Source organism: Entelurus aequoreus, linkage group LG05 (genome assembly GCF_033978785.1).
Source record: "Entelurus aequoreus isolate RoL-2023_Sb linkage group LG05, RoL_Eaeq_v1.1, whole genome shotgun sequence".
Lineage (NCBI taxonomy): Eukaryota > Metazoa > Chordata > Actinopteri > Syngnathiformes > Syngnathidae > Entelurus > Entelurus aequoreus.
Genome location: NC_084735.1, coordinates 40878661 through 40893370, shown reverse-complemented (window position 1 = coordinate 40893370; position 14710 = coordinate 40878661). Strand labels below are relative to the sequence as shown.

Genomic DNA, 14710 nt, shown 5'->3' with positions numbered 1-14710 from the left:
TATATAACGCACTTTCCGCGCGCACGATGTCACGTTATCGATGAGAAAATGCATTTTTAGACCATATGATTTGCCTGAGCGGCTAGGAGACACCGTGAGTAGCAAGCGGTACAAAGTGGATAAGAAAAGACCAAAAAATATATATATTTTTTAATACTTGGGACTTCCCGCGGGCCTGATTTTGGACGCTGGCGGGCCGGATCCATAGTTTGGGGACCTCTGATCTAGACCCAACTATCATAGCTGACATTGACTGATCCTGTAAATGATCAGTACTAAAAAAATAATTGCATATCAAGTCTATTGACACTTGCATATTGTTCATGCTGGCATCAACGTTCCCCCTAAAGTGCGCGCATGCACAATTGTGCATGACTCACGCGTCCTCTGCACGCAGCAAATCTATGCACAAAGTCAAATCCCACTCAACAAAACAAACATTTGTTTTGTATGATTCTGCAATGCAACCCTGAGTAACAGGTGAGGAAAGGTGGACACAACAGATAAAAAAATGTCAACACCGTTAAATTATTGTAACATCCAACAAGACGCTTTGAGGACAGGAATTCCATTGATCCTTTTTATTTAGCGAAATTGTTTGTCGGCCATAACCACAAAATAATCTCAGGAAAATGACTGTTACTTGATTATAAGAAGACATTTAAATTATGACATGTTTGAGACGGATGTGCTGCTGGTATGGCACATCTGTATTCCACTGAATGCTCAGGGTGATTTTGGGGTTTCTCACACGCATGAAAAATTAGAGGGAACATTGATTGGCATGTGCAAAAGTAACATTTATTTAACAATCCTTGCATAAAATCAGTGATGGGCAAGAGCAATTGTACCTAACCTCTTATAGTTGTTTATTAGACAAGATTTTGAATGAGTTTGAGTGAGATACACAGGGGTATTTATTGGACGATCTCTTAAAAAAAAAAAAAAAAAAACGGTAAAAATGATTTTATTTAGTTTCAGCTTGAGCCTGTGCCCACTTCCACAGCTCACCAATAACCTGTGGAGAAAAAGTGAGAAATACATAAGACACACGCTCTTAAACAACGCAAAAAAGGTGCCAATATCAAACATTACCTTGGCATCCGAGACGTTATAGCAATGCTTCACAAAGTTCTCAAATTTGGGCTGGAGTTTGGGCAGTGCTACACCCTGTGAGAGCAAAAAAAAAAAATTCAGTACAAAGCCCTGTTGATGCATAAATTATACAGTAAAGGCAACAGCACCAACCTTCTTCATTGCCTCGGTTATCTTTGCTTGCATCTCAGGAAGCGTTAAAGGTTCCCTGGGGGTTGTCGGAGCTTTGGGTGATTTGTTCCCTTTACCTTTGGGGGTCTTTGCCTGTAAAGAGGAAGTCCAGAGACAAGATCATTTAGAATGTAAACCTCCAGAAAAAAAACACCAGATTTAATTATTTTTGTCAGTCATTCATTAATGACATGTACAGGAAAAACTGATTTGGGGTCTATAAATGCTTTTAGGATTACACCAGACACATGTACAAGAAAAACTGATTTGGCTGCTGGCCGTATGAGCTTGTTTCTACATTCTTTTTTATTAACATTGAATTAAAAAATTAAATTCCATACTTATTTCTCATTGGCACTACCTATCACTTTGACCTGTGCATGGCAGCCTGTGAACATTTTGCCTGTTACAAAAGTGTATTCTTGTCCACCTGCATTACTTTCATTTATATAACATATTGAAAAAGTTTGTTGTAGGTGGCTTTACATGAGTGTATTTTTTAACACATTTAGGGGAAATAAGGACTCAACACATACCCTTGGGGTCGGCGTGCTGGCTTTTGAACCTTTACCAGCTGGGGTGGGCGTGCTGGCTTTTGAACCTTTACCAGCTGGGGTCGGAGTGCTGGCTTTTGAACCTTTACCATTTTGAGCAGACTTTTGTGGTTTGGACAGCATTTGCTTGGCCTGTTAAAAGATACAGCTTTCACTGAGAGAACAGTACCCAGAACTGCCTAAACTGAATGTACTAAATGCTTACCTTAACAGGCGTCTCTTCTTCACCATCTTCATCACTGAAAAAGGTGGGGTGAGGAAAAATAATATATAGCAACACATTTTTAAAATCAAATTTTAAAGCTATTATTAGCGATGCACCGAAATAGACTTATCGCTAAAACACTGGCCAAACAGGATGTTGTGATGATGTAGAATAGAGGTGGGAATCTTTGGGCACCTCACGATTTGATTACGAGATTCAGGAGCTACAAGACGATTAAATATCGATTACTGATGCATGTTTAATTTATGTACATTGATGCAGTTGTACATTTTTTTGTTTCACTAAATACGCGTTTATCACTTGCAACTTTAAAAAAACAATTCATTTGGAACAAGAAACAGTTAAATGAATTCCCGTAATTATTGAAAATGTGCAAAACTGTGCCCAATAAAGGAACTGGTCGGATCTCGGAGAGGTGGCTCCTTGAAGTCAGCCAAATTTTAGAGTCTGCATTTCTGTTTACAATAAAAATAAATCGATTATCGATTGATGTTTACCAATCAATCCTATAATGTCCATGTCCGAATTGCGATGAGTCTAAAAATCTATTGTTTCCCTCACCTCTAGTGTAGAAGCCCACACTTGTGGAGTGGAACAAACCTGGCAACTTTCCTGTTCTTTGTCCTACCTTCCCAGTTCCAAAAATCCTCACCATTACTGAAGCCTCGGTGACACTCGAGGGTGGGGTCATGAAAACAGCACAGCGAGTTGCGGGCTATGTGATTCAGAGATGCATAGACTTTTTTTTTATTTAAAAAAAAGTTTAGCTACCTTTTTTATCAGGCTTTTTACCGATAATGTTAAACTATTTTATTTTATGTATTGCTATTACTATTATTCTTTCAATGTTAGTTTTTTTTATGAATTTGTCAATGTATTCATATTTTATTTGTACATACCCCGTTACGTGTGTATTTTAAATATACACACGTAAAATATACATATTTCATAAAATTTTTTTTTTAGTTATTCTGTAATGTGGACGCCTCAAAGGTGGTGTTTTTCAATCCTTAGTGCCACACCATGTTTTATTGTTAATAGTGCTGTATTCTTCTCCCCCCCCATCAGGTATTTTAATTTGCCACTTGTTTATGTATTAAAAAGTGCTTTGAAGTTTAAAATGAAGTCAACAGCGTGCGTAAAGACGAATAGAAATGCAGACAACTGAAGACTTCTGCCAAGAAATCTAAACTTTATGTAAATATCTTTATCTATCAAGGTTCGAGGTCCCATCTAGGCCACAATTTTTTTTAAATTATAATTTGATATGTGACAAAAATCTTTCTTTTTTTACACTTTTTACCAGCAAATTTTCTATAATTTGAAATGCAAACGTTGACAGGTTTGAAGCGAGGGCAAGATGTCTGCGGTGTAGACAAAATTCAGAATATATATGAAAAAACTGCAGACAGCAATCTGCAAACGTGCACTGTGGAAATATCAAGAGGGGATCTTCTGCAAAGATGTTCTCTACATTAATCACCAGCAATGCAAACATTTTGATCGCCATTTAGTATGTCAACACAGCACAGAAAAGGAAAGAGTCCACATCGTCTGTACATTAATTTTATTTCAAAATTGTTGGAATACCACTAAGTAAATATTTTCATAATTTACTTTTATTCTTTGAAGGATAAATATTAACTTCTGCAATTGCAATGACTTAATTTTAGTGTGGTTAGTATGGCCATAGCCATAAATACAATGGTAATAATTGACACAAAAATGTATTTCGTGTTTGTTTTTGGTTTCTCAGTTACTAGTTTTAGCCAAGAATTTTAATTTCGGTGCATCCCTAATAGTTTTAAGTATTGTAACATTTCAGTAGACATAACACTCACTCATCATCCTCGTCGGCATCAACCTCCATTTTCATTTTTTTCTGTAAAGTGTGGAACGAGAGCTTAAGTCTTGTCTGATTTTACAAAAACAAAACTTTAAACAACATGCACATATACAGATAAAAACCTGAGATTTGAAGACAGGGGATGCGAGGGGTCTTTTTTTGGAGGTTTTGAGGTCTTCTTCCTCCTCCTCCTCTTCCTCCTCGTCGTCATCATCATCCTCCTCCTCCTCAAATGACCGATCAGTTTCCATCACTTCAGCAGCAATTCAGAGGCGTAAGGAGAAGCAGCACCACAGAAACATTCTGTTCTATTAAGAAAGTACAAAGACTCTACAAGCTAAACAGACACTTACTTATAAGGTGTTGTCCACTGATGTGAATTGGACCAGAACCAGCCTTAAGACGGAAAACTGCTGGCGGTGTTATTGTGAAACCCCCAAGACACACCTGCACAGACCACATCAATAAGCAAAACAACCTCTCACATTGCAGTGTTTGCAGTAGAAGTAATTTGCCAACTTTTAAAACTACAGATGACAATTGCCAGGTAAAATACTTTTTTTAAACTGACTAAGGCATACCAATTCTTAGAAAAAATACATTTTGTTTAAAGGCCTACTGAAACCCACTACTAGCGACCACGCAGTCTGATAGTTTATATATCAATGATGAAATCTTAACATTGAAACACATGCCAATACGGCCGGGTTAACTTATAAAGTGCAATTTTAAAATTCCCGCCACACTTCCGGTTGAAAAACTCCTTTGGATATGATTTATGCGTGTGACGTCACAAAATCCACGGAAGTGGTTGTACCCCATCGACCCGATACAAAAAACTCTTGTTTTCTTTGACAAAATTCCACAGTATTCTGGACATCTGTGTTGGTGAATCTTTTGCAATTTGTTTAATGAACAATGGAGGCTGCAAAGAAGAACGTTGTAGGTGGGATCGATCGGTATCTTAGCGGCTAAGTACAATACTTACAGCAACACAACAAGGACTACCGTATTTTCCGCACCATAAGCCACACCTAAAAACCACAATTTTTCTCAAAAGCTGACAGTGCGGCTAATAACCCGATGCGCCTTATATATGGATTAATATTAATATTTATTTTCATATGTTTAGGTCTCGCAATTACGGTAAACAGCCGCCATCTTTTTTCCCCGTAGAAGAGGAAGCGCTTCTTCTTCTACGGTAAGCAACCGCCCCATAGAAGAGGAAGCGCTTCTTCTTCTACTGTAAGCAACCGCACCCGCCCCCGTAGAAGAAGAAGCGCGCGGATATTACGTTTCATTTCATTTGTGGGTTTCTGTAAAGACCACAAAATGTCTCCTACTAAGAGACACGCGTACAAGGTTCCACTGACTTTTGATATTCCTGTGAACCGCACTGTGGATACAACGGGAGCACGTACGGTGAATATTCGCACCACAGGGAATGAGAAGTCGTCCTACTGTGGTTCTAGCTTGCCATGCTAACGGCCAGAAACTTCCACCCACGGTGATATTCAAAAGGAAGACCTTGCCAAAAGAGAACTTTCCAGCCGGCGTCATCATAAAAGCTAACTCGAAGGGATGGATGGATGAAGAAAGGATGAGCGAAGACACCGGGTGACTTTTTTCACGCAGCTACGTCCCTGTTGATCTATGACTGCATGCGCGTCCACTTCACTGATGGTGTCAAAAAACAAGTGAAGCACACTGAAGAAGAATAATTCAATGGATTTGTGGAGGAGTAATAACTTCAGAAAGTGAGATTTAAATGTTTATTTTGTGTGTTGTGTAACATTAACGTTCGAGCAACGTTGAGTTATTGATGTTGCTATTGCTCTGCACTATTTTGAGTGTTACTATTTTTGTGATTGCACATTTGCACATTACATTTTGGGATTGAACAGAGTTGTTAGAACGCTGGTTTGTAATATATTATTAAAGTTTGACTGACCTGACTGTTTTGTTGACATTCCCTTTAGCGTAGCGTAGGTGCGGCTAATAGCACAGGGCGGCTAATAGGTAAACAAAGTTTTGAAATATGCCGTTCATTGAACGTGCGGCTAATAACACGGGGCGCCTTATGGTGCGGAAAATACGGTACTTACTTAGCAGACGCCTAGCCGATGCTTGCCGCCAAACCCACGGATTAAGTCCTTCGTCGCGCCGTCGATCGCTGGAACGCAGGTGAGCACGGCTGTTGATGGGAAGATGAGGGCTGGCTGGCGTAGGTGGAGCGCTAATGTTTTTATCATAGTTCTGTGAGGTCCGGTTGCTAAGTTGCTAAATTAGCCTTAGCGTCGTTAGCAACAGCATTGTTAAGCCTTACCAGGCTGAGAATTTTTAACCGTGTAGTTACATGTACATGGTTTAATAGTATTGTTGATCTTCTGTCTATCCTTCCAGTCAGGGGTTTATTTCTTTTGTTTCTATCTTCATTTGAGAACGATGCTATCACGTTAGCTCAGTAGCTAAGTGTGCCACCGATGTATTGTCGTGGAGATAAAAGTCACTTTAAATGTCCATTTCGCGTGCTCGACTCTCATTTTCAAGAGGATATAGTATCCGAGGTGGTTTAAAATACAAATCCGTGATCCACAATAGAAAAAGGAGAGAGTGTGGAATCCAATGAGCCAGCTTGTACCTAAGTTACGGTCAGAGCGAAAAAAGATACGTCCATCACTGCCTCTCTAGTCATTCACTGTAACGTTCCTCATCTACGAATCTTTCATCCTCGCTCAAATCAATGGGGTAATCGTCGCTCCGAATCTCTCGCTCCATTGTAAACAACGGGGAATCGTGACGAATACTAGCTCCTGTGACGTCACGCTACTTCCGGTACAGGCAAGCCTTTTTTTTATCAGCGAGCAAAAGTTGCAAACTTTATCGTCGATTTTCTCTACTAAATCCTTTCAGCAAAAATATGGCAATATCGCGAAATGATCAAGTATGACACATAGAATGGATCTGCTATTCCCGTTTAAATAAATAAAAAATCATTTCAGTAGGCCTTTAATGTTTGTTGTAATTTAACCTATTTGTTCTTTAAGATTGATTTACAGCAAGTGTCAATGATATGGCAATAGGAAATATTTTAGTAACAAGCTAATTTAAGTTCAACTCATGAAAAATTAGGAGCAAAAACAAGTGTTGCCGACTTCAGCTGCATCAAGTCTTTGTGAGGTGTGTCTTTTATGCCGGTGTAATCGACATGTCATCTTCAGTATTTGTCCAGTTCATTGACAAGTACTTTGACTTCACATTGTCGATACTAAATGTTTTGTGTTGTCAGTTTTCGGTGTCCCAAACAAATTAATTGAACACGAAATACTGTCATTGAATGTGTAATTTTTATCTACTTCCTTTTTGAAATGTGAATTGCAACCATTCAAGGTGGTCCATGCCCTGTCGCTACACAGACAAGATGGCAATGATTGAGGCTGAATAGAGTCCATTGCTGCATACGTTATTCAATTCAGGTGATGGGGGACACGGCATTGACTTCGTACCCACACATACTTCCAAGTGCACTTCTGCAAGTACGAAAGTGCGCCAAGACACCATAATTGAGATCGAATCAACAGCGCCTCTGCTGGTTGCAGCCAAGTAGTGCACTCTAGACATATTTAAACATCCATCCATCCACCTTCTTCCGCTTATCCGAAGTCGGGTCGCGGGGGGAGCAGCCTAAGCAGGGAAGCCCAGACTTCCCTCTCCCCAGCCACTTCGTCCAGCTCTTCCTGAGGCGTTCCCAGGCCAGCCGGGAGACATAGTCTTCCCAACGTGTCCTGGGTCTTCCCCGTGGCCTCTTACCGGTCGGACGTGCCCTAAACACCTCCCTAGGGAGGCGTTCGGGTGGCATTCTGACCAGATAATAGAACCACCTCATCTGGCTCCTCTCGATGTGGAGGAGTAGCGACTTTACATTGAGCTCCTCCCGGATGGCAGAGCTTCTCACCCTATCTCTAGGGGAGAGCCCCGCCACCCGGCGGAGAAAACTCATTTCGGCCGCTTGTACCCGTAATCTTGTCCTTTCGGTCATAACCCAAAGCTCATGACCATAGGTGAGGATGGGAAGGTAGAACGACCGGTAAATTGAGAGCTTTGCCTTCCGGCTCAGCTCCTTCTTTACCACAACGGATCGATACAGCGTCCGCATTACTGATCCGCCTGTCGATCTCACGATCCACTCTTCCCTCACTCGTGAACAAGACTACAAGGTACCGTATGTTCCGCACTATAAGAGGCACCTAAAAACCTCCAATTTTGTCAAAAGCTGACAGTGCGCCTTATATGGACAATTATTGAGCCACAACAAACTTCATTTTCATAAAGTTAATGGTCTCGCAACTACGGTAAACAGCCGCCATCTTTTTTCCCCCGTAGAAATATATATATATATATACACATACATATACACACACACACATATTAGTGTTGTCCCGATACCAATATTTTGGTACCAGTACCAAAATTATTTCGATACTTTTCTAAATAAAGGGGACCACAAAAAGCTTTATTTTAACAAAAAATCTTACAGTACATTAAACATGTTTCTTATTGCAAGTTTGTCCTTAAATAAAATAGTGAACATACAAGACAACTTGTCTTTTATTAGTAAGTAAGCAAGCAAGCAAAGCCTCCTAATTTAGTCTGCTGACATATGTTAAGTTAAAGTACCAATGATTGTCACACACACACTAGGTGTGGTGAAATTTGTCCTCTGCATTTGACCCATACCCTTGGGGAGCAGTGGGCAGCAGCGGCGCCGCGCCCGGGAATCATTTTGGTGATTTAACCCCCAATTCCAAGGTTGGAGTTCAAATCCCAGCCGAGTCATACCAAAGACTATAAAAATGGGACCCATTACCTGCAGTAACATACTGTGTCATTTTCCATTCTATTATTTTGTCAACATTATTAAGGACAAGTGGTAGAAAATTAATTATTAATCTACTTGATCATTTACTGTTAATATCTGCTTACTTTCTATTTTAACATGTTTTATCTACACTTCTGTTAAAATGTAATAATCACTTATTCTTCTGTTGTTTGATACTTTACATTAGTTTTGAATGATACCACAAATTTGGGTATCAATCCGATACCAAGTAGTTACAGGATCATACATTGGTCATATTCAAAGTCCTCATGTGTGGGGGCGGACCGGTACTTTTCAGAGGCGGTATAGTACCGATACTGATTTATTAGTATCGTGGTACTATACTAATACCGGTATGTCGAAAGCGATGATGTCATGTTATCGATGGGAAAATGCATTTTTAGACAATATGATTTGCCTGAGTGGCTAGGAGACACCGAGAGTAACAAGCGGTAGAAAATGGATTAGAAAGGACAGATAAAAAAATAAACAATTTTTTAAAAATAAATTTAAAACTTTTTTTTTACTTGGGACTTCCCGCGGGCCGTATTTTGGACACTGGTGGGCCGGATTCGGCCCGCGGGCCGTAGTTTGGGGACCCCTGATTTTAAGCATAGTACTGTGCCAAATTCTAACAAAATAACTAGGGGTGTAATGATTTATTTTAACGATTCCATTTGGAATTTGTGGTTGCCGATACGATTCAGGGACAATATATATTTTTTGAAGGTAACTGACTTTTTGCAAAAAAAATAAACCAGTGTGACTGTGAAATAAATGGTGGATACTAGAGATGTCCGATAATATCGGCCTGCCGATATTATCGGCCGATATATGCGTTACAATGTAATATCGGAAATTATCGGTATCGTTTTTTTTATTATCGGTATCGTTTTTTGTTTTTATTAAATCAACATAAAAAACACAAGATACACTTACAATTAGTGCACCAACCCAAAAAACCTCCCTCCCCCATTTACACTCATTCACACAAAAGGGTTGTTTCTTTCTGTTATTAATATTCTGGTTCCTACATTATATATCAATATATATCAATACAGTCTGCAAGGGATACAGTCCGTAAGCACACATGATTGTGCGTGCTGCTGGTCCACTAATAGTACTAACCTTTAACAGTTAATGTTACTAATTTTCATTCATTACTAGTTTCTATGTAACTGTTTTTATATTGTTGTACTTTCTTTTTTATTCAAGAAAATGTTTTTAATTTATTTATCTTATTTTACTATTTTTTTTAAAAAGTACCTTATCTTCACCATACCTGGTTGTCCAAATTAGGCATAATAATGTGTTAATTCCACGACTGCATATATCGGTTGATATCGGTATCGGTTGATATCGGTATCTGTAATTAAAGAGTTGGACAATATCGGAATATCGGATATCGGCAAAAAGCCATTATCGGACATCCCTAGTGGATACTGGATGTGAAGTTCCCTATATATCTGTTATTTATTGTAAGGGAATTAGATACAAATTAATTTAACAGAAAAGCAAACAATTAATGGCCAATGCATTTACATCTTATTTGAATAAAGTGCAACAAACACTTTAGGTTGAATTAAAAAGAGGAACTTTTTCAACAATCGCGCAATTCTTAAGTACAGTAAGTAACATTTTAACAGTTGCTTTACCTGCTAAATTAAGTTCCTTAACCCGGCCATACCTGTTCTCCGCCCTGGCATCACAGATGGCGGACAGTGTCCCAGGTGTGTGAAAGCATGTAAACACCCTCAACCCTGTTGATTGTGTTGGCCCCTCGCTTCCTAATTTGCATAGCTCCCTTGATTGATCTCTTCTATTTCTTTCTTTCATATTAAATTACTTTTCCTTGGCTGTCAGTTGCCGTGTTGTAGCTTCATGGTGTGTTAGGAAAGTCTGTCCGTCGTCTTAAAGTTTTGTTGCGGCCTCATGTTATTGTATTTGTTGTGGCTTTTGCAATTGTGCTGTAGCTGAATGTTTGAGTGGTGATTAATGATATTTTATTGTGGCATTTGTTGTGACCTTTCTCAACCAACATAACTATTCAACATTTTTGTTTTGATGATGCCACAGACAGGCAGACAGACTTGAATAACGTTTAACGTCCTTATGATTACAAGTTTTAAACTTCATATGAAGTGTGTTCTTAAATCCAATGTTTTCCTTTTTCAAGTATCGTTAAATTGACTGATTCCCTTTTGAAACAATCGATATCAATCTTCCAAAAGGCAAACTTGCCAAGCACCCATTGATGTAGTTTAATCTATGGAATATAAATTGATATATCGGTCCTGGGCTCGGGATCTTTCTGTGTGGAGTTTGCATGGTCTCCCCGTGACTGCGTGAATTCCCTCCAGGTACTCCGGCTTTCTCCCACCTCCAAAGACATGCACCTGGGGATAGGTTGATTGGCAACACTAAATTGGCCCTAGTGTGTGAATGTGAATGTTGTCCGTCTATGTTGGCCCTGCGATGAGTTGGCACCTTGAATGCAGCGGAGATAGGCTCCAGCACCCGCCGTGACCCCGAAAGGGACAAGCGGTAGAAAATGGATGATGGATGGATATCGATTAATCGTTACACCACTACAAATAATACATGTAAAAGCTACCATCTTATTCCATGGGTGCAAACTTACACTTGGCAAAGTGGAAGGCTTCAGGGAAACCAGTGCTGCTGTGACCTTCTGACCGTCTGAGTCTTCTCCTTCGATCTCTACCTGGTGAAACTCATCTTTTGTGGTCGAGTCAGCACACGCCTGCACAGGGCGGAAGTTGTAAGGGGGGTTGCTTATTTCCCTCACTTTAGGTTTTCTCTTAATATGTAAATTAGAAAAGGGGTTTACCATCCGCAAATCCAGCTGATGCTCAAAGTCATCTTCCTCTGGATTGAAAAACACCTCCTTCCCAGGTTCAAGCACACAGCCTGATGAAGACAAATCAAGTCAACACATCAAAGAGTAGCATTAGCATGTGAAGCAAATTTTGGCCATTAAAACTTAAGTTCCACCACACTATTACCTTTTCTCTACTTGGATTAAAAGACGCGTCAGTGGATGCATTCAATTTTAAATTGGCGCCTTGTGCAGAATTGACTATTTTTGGAATTCCACCAAACTATCAAAAAATTAAGCAGACTTTTAGGGATAGTCGCTTTTGCATCATTAATAGCTCGCAGAAGGATTTTATTGGAGTGGAAATCACAGTTTGCCCCCAAGGCCTCCCTGTGGTTTAAGGACCTCATGTTTTTCTTAGATTTAGAGAAAATTAAATATAATCTGAGGGGTACACCACAAAAATTTTACTTGACCTGGAGCTGCATAATTAGTTACATAGCTGAATTAAAGACACTACAGGATAAATGTGACACTCACTGTTGACAATGAACCTTTTCACTTAACTCTTTTTTATTTGTTGTCGTTTTTATTCAGTGACACTTCTCTGTAGGTTTGTGATTTTTATTTTATCCCGTTCTAGTCAGTTATTGTGAGTCTATCTGCTTGTGGTGAAGAGGAAGGTAGTATATATTGCTACCCACTGTGACTGAAATGTAGGACGGGGGTGGGAGAGGGTGTTATCATCATACTTATGATTTTTCTGTAAAAAATGTTTTGGGGGGGACCAAAAAAAGGGTTTTTTTCAGTACCTGTATTATGATTTCCCTATTAAATGAATAAATATATACAAATAAAAATAGACGCGTCAGTGTATAAAAACTGCAATTCATCGGACGAACAAAGGGGGGCGTAGTGGTAACAACGTGGTTATTTCCACATGGCTGGGCCTACTTTTAAACATACGTGCAAGACGAATGATTTTAAACACAGCAGTTCAAACTAAATGACGTGTTTTGAAAATCAAACCTCACGTCTATTTTAAGACGAAGAGACAAGCAAGATGTAAGGCTGCATCGAATACAAGAACACTGCAGTTGTTACATCGAATCAGTCCCAAGAGCTTTTAAGAAGTCACTTCTTGAACATAGGAGTAAAAAGAAGGCCACTGCTGGGTGAGCAAGAATTGTTTAAAGTCAATTTAATAAAAAACAAAACGGTAGGCCACACGTGAGAGCCCACGCACGAACATTTAGTCAATTAAAAGCATAGCAGTGTGCTCACCCGCACTGAAAGCCGACACAAAGTCAAAGCTAACGTTTATTTCAACGAGTGTGGTTGAAACACCAAATATGTATTGATAACATCGTGGAAAACAGACGCCATGTTTAAGGGCCAAACCACGTGTGTGGCTGCGCCGGGCTAGTTACACGCGCATGCGCACACATTATAAAGATACACTCACAATATATATACTCAATAGCACGCATAACAGTAATTATGTATCATTACGCATCTTATATGGTATAATAAAGGTTGCGACTAGCTGCCTACACTAAGACTAAAAAAATACAGTTTTCCCACACACATGCATTGGGTAGTCTTACCGTAAAGAAACGTCTGCGTAATCATGCGTTCGTCGTTCATGTTGTATAAATGAAAAGAGATGATGTCAAAGATAATAACCGTTGAGCCACACAGAAGTTGGAGCAACAGAAAACGCGCACTTCTCTGTTAGCTGCTGACCAACGTGTGAATTTCCCCCTCCCACCTTTTCTTTTTCTTCTTTTGCTCTTTGGAGTTGAGGAGTGAGGCAATGGGCTCAGTAGCGTCACCTGTCGTGGGTAATATATATTGCATGTGGGGAACGTAACCGCACACGCGCGCTCTATTACAACCTCACGTTTCTTACCTCATTGGCTTAGTTTTATATTCATAAATGTAAGTTTCTCAATACCCGACCTGGTTTTTTTGTGCTTTTAAAAAAAAAGAATTGGAAATTTACTTTCAAACGCTTTTGACCTCTAACAACCAAAAAGCTGTGAAAAAACTATGATGCTGGATTACGGAACTTGTGTGAGCCTATGGCGTTACCCTTTGTTACATATATATATTTTGCATTCTATTTTAGTTGCTTTATTGAGTTTACAACCCCCTGGCGTTTGCCCCAATCATCACGCACATAATAAACCTCTCAATTTCACAAGGCCAAGTACCAAAAGATTTTAAGATAGCAAGAGTAACTCCCCTCTTTAAAAAAGGAAGCAAATTGGAACCTGGCAACTACCGACCTGTTTCTATTCTCAGTTCCATTTCGAAAGTGATGGAAAAAATAATTTATGAACAGGTCGATAGTTACCTTGCCACTAATAAACTCTTGTACAAATTCCAATCCGGCTTCAGAACTAACCACTCTACTGACACATGCCTTCTCTATCTGACCGACCACATCAAACATGAGGTGGACGCGGGCAAATACTGCGGCATGGTCATGCTGGACCTTCAGAAGGCCTTTGACACCGTTAACCACATTATACTGTTGGATAAGCTCAGAGCAATCGGATTCAACAAAACCTCACCGAGCTGGATGCAATCTTACTTGGAGGGGAGAGAACAGGTGGTAGAGGTGAACGGCACCGTGTCCCCCCCCCCCCCCCCCCCCAGTAAGCTGTGGAATCCCCCAAGGCAGTATATTAGGGCCTTTACTGTTCTAATATACATAAACGACTTGTCATCGGCATGCGACTGTGAATTGTTCTTGTTTGCGGATGACTCTGCCATGCTGGTATCAGACAGGGACAAGTCACAGGTGGAGAAAATCCTCAGTGCTGAACTCTGTAGAACTTGCACCTGGCTCGCTGACAACAAGCTATCCATACACTTGGGTGAAACGGAATCCATCCTGTTTGGGTCCCACATCAACCTTAAGAAAGTCAATGACTTCACTATAAAAGTGGGTGACATTGTTATCACCAGGAAAGTTGAGGTCACCTACCTAGGTAGAGGCTAATCTTTCCCGTGATAAAATGGCAACCAAGGTAATCAAAAAGGTCAACCAATGAACGAGATTTCTCTATAGAATCTCCTCTCTGGTCAACAAAAG

The 14710-nt window shown here is 39.9% G+C and overlaps 1 protein-coding gene across 1 annotated transcript; it reads right to left on the bottom strand.

The window, feature by feature from the left end:
- Positions 1–779: 779 nt before the first annotated feature.
- On the bottom strand, positions 780–13427 carry npm1a (nucleophosmin 1a). Its single transcript, XM_062048104.1, has 11 exons — positions 13215–13427; positions 11620–11699; positions 11413–11532; positions 4246–4339; positions 4015–4145; positions 3888–3928; positions 2026–2059; positions 1803–1952; positions 1249–1359; positions 1096–1170; positions 780–1018 (listed from the first exon to the last, which is right to left on the bottom strand). Exons 1-11 carry the CDS (start codon positions 13252–13254, stop codon positions 968–970), a joined length of 927 nt encoding a protein of 308 aa, XP_061904088.1. The 5' UTR covers positions 13255–13427; the 3' UTR covers positions 780–967.
- Between the last annotated feature and the right edge of the window lie 1283 nt (positions 13428–14710).

Excerpts from the sequence above, each read along its gene's own strand:
- npm1a (XM_062048104.1), bottom strand. The coding sequence starts at position 13,254 with ATGAACGACGAACGCATGATTACGCAGACGTTTCTTTACG. Across the intron at positions 4,340-11,412 it reads AGCCTTCCACTTTGCCAAGT|GTGTGTCTTGGGGGTTTCAC; the intron begins GTAAGTTTGCAC and ends TGGTCTGTGCAG. Across the intron at positions 1,171-1,248 it reads TAACCGAGGCAATGAAGAAG|GGTGTAGCACTGCCCAAACT; the intron begins GTTGGTGCTGTT and ends TTGCTCTCACAG.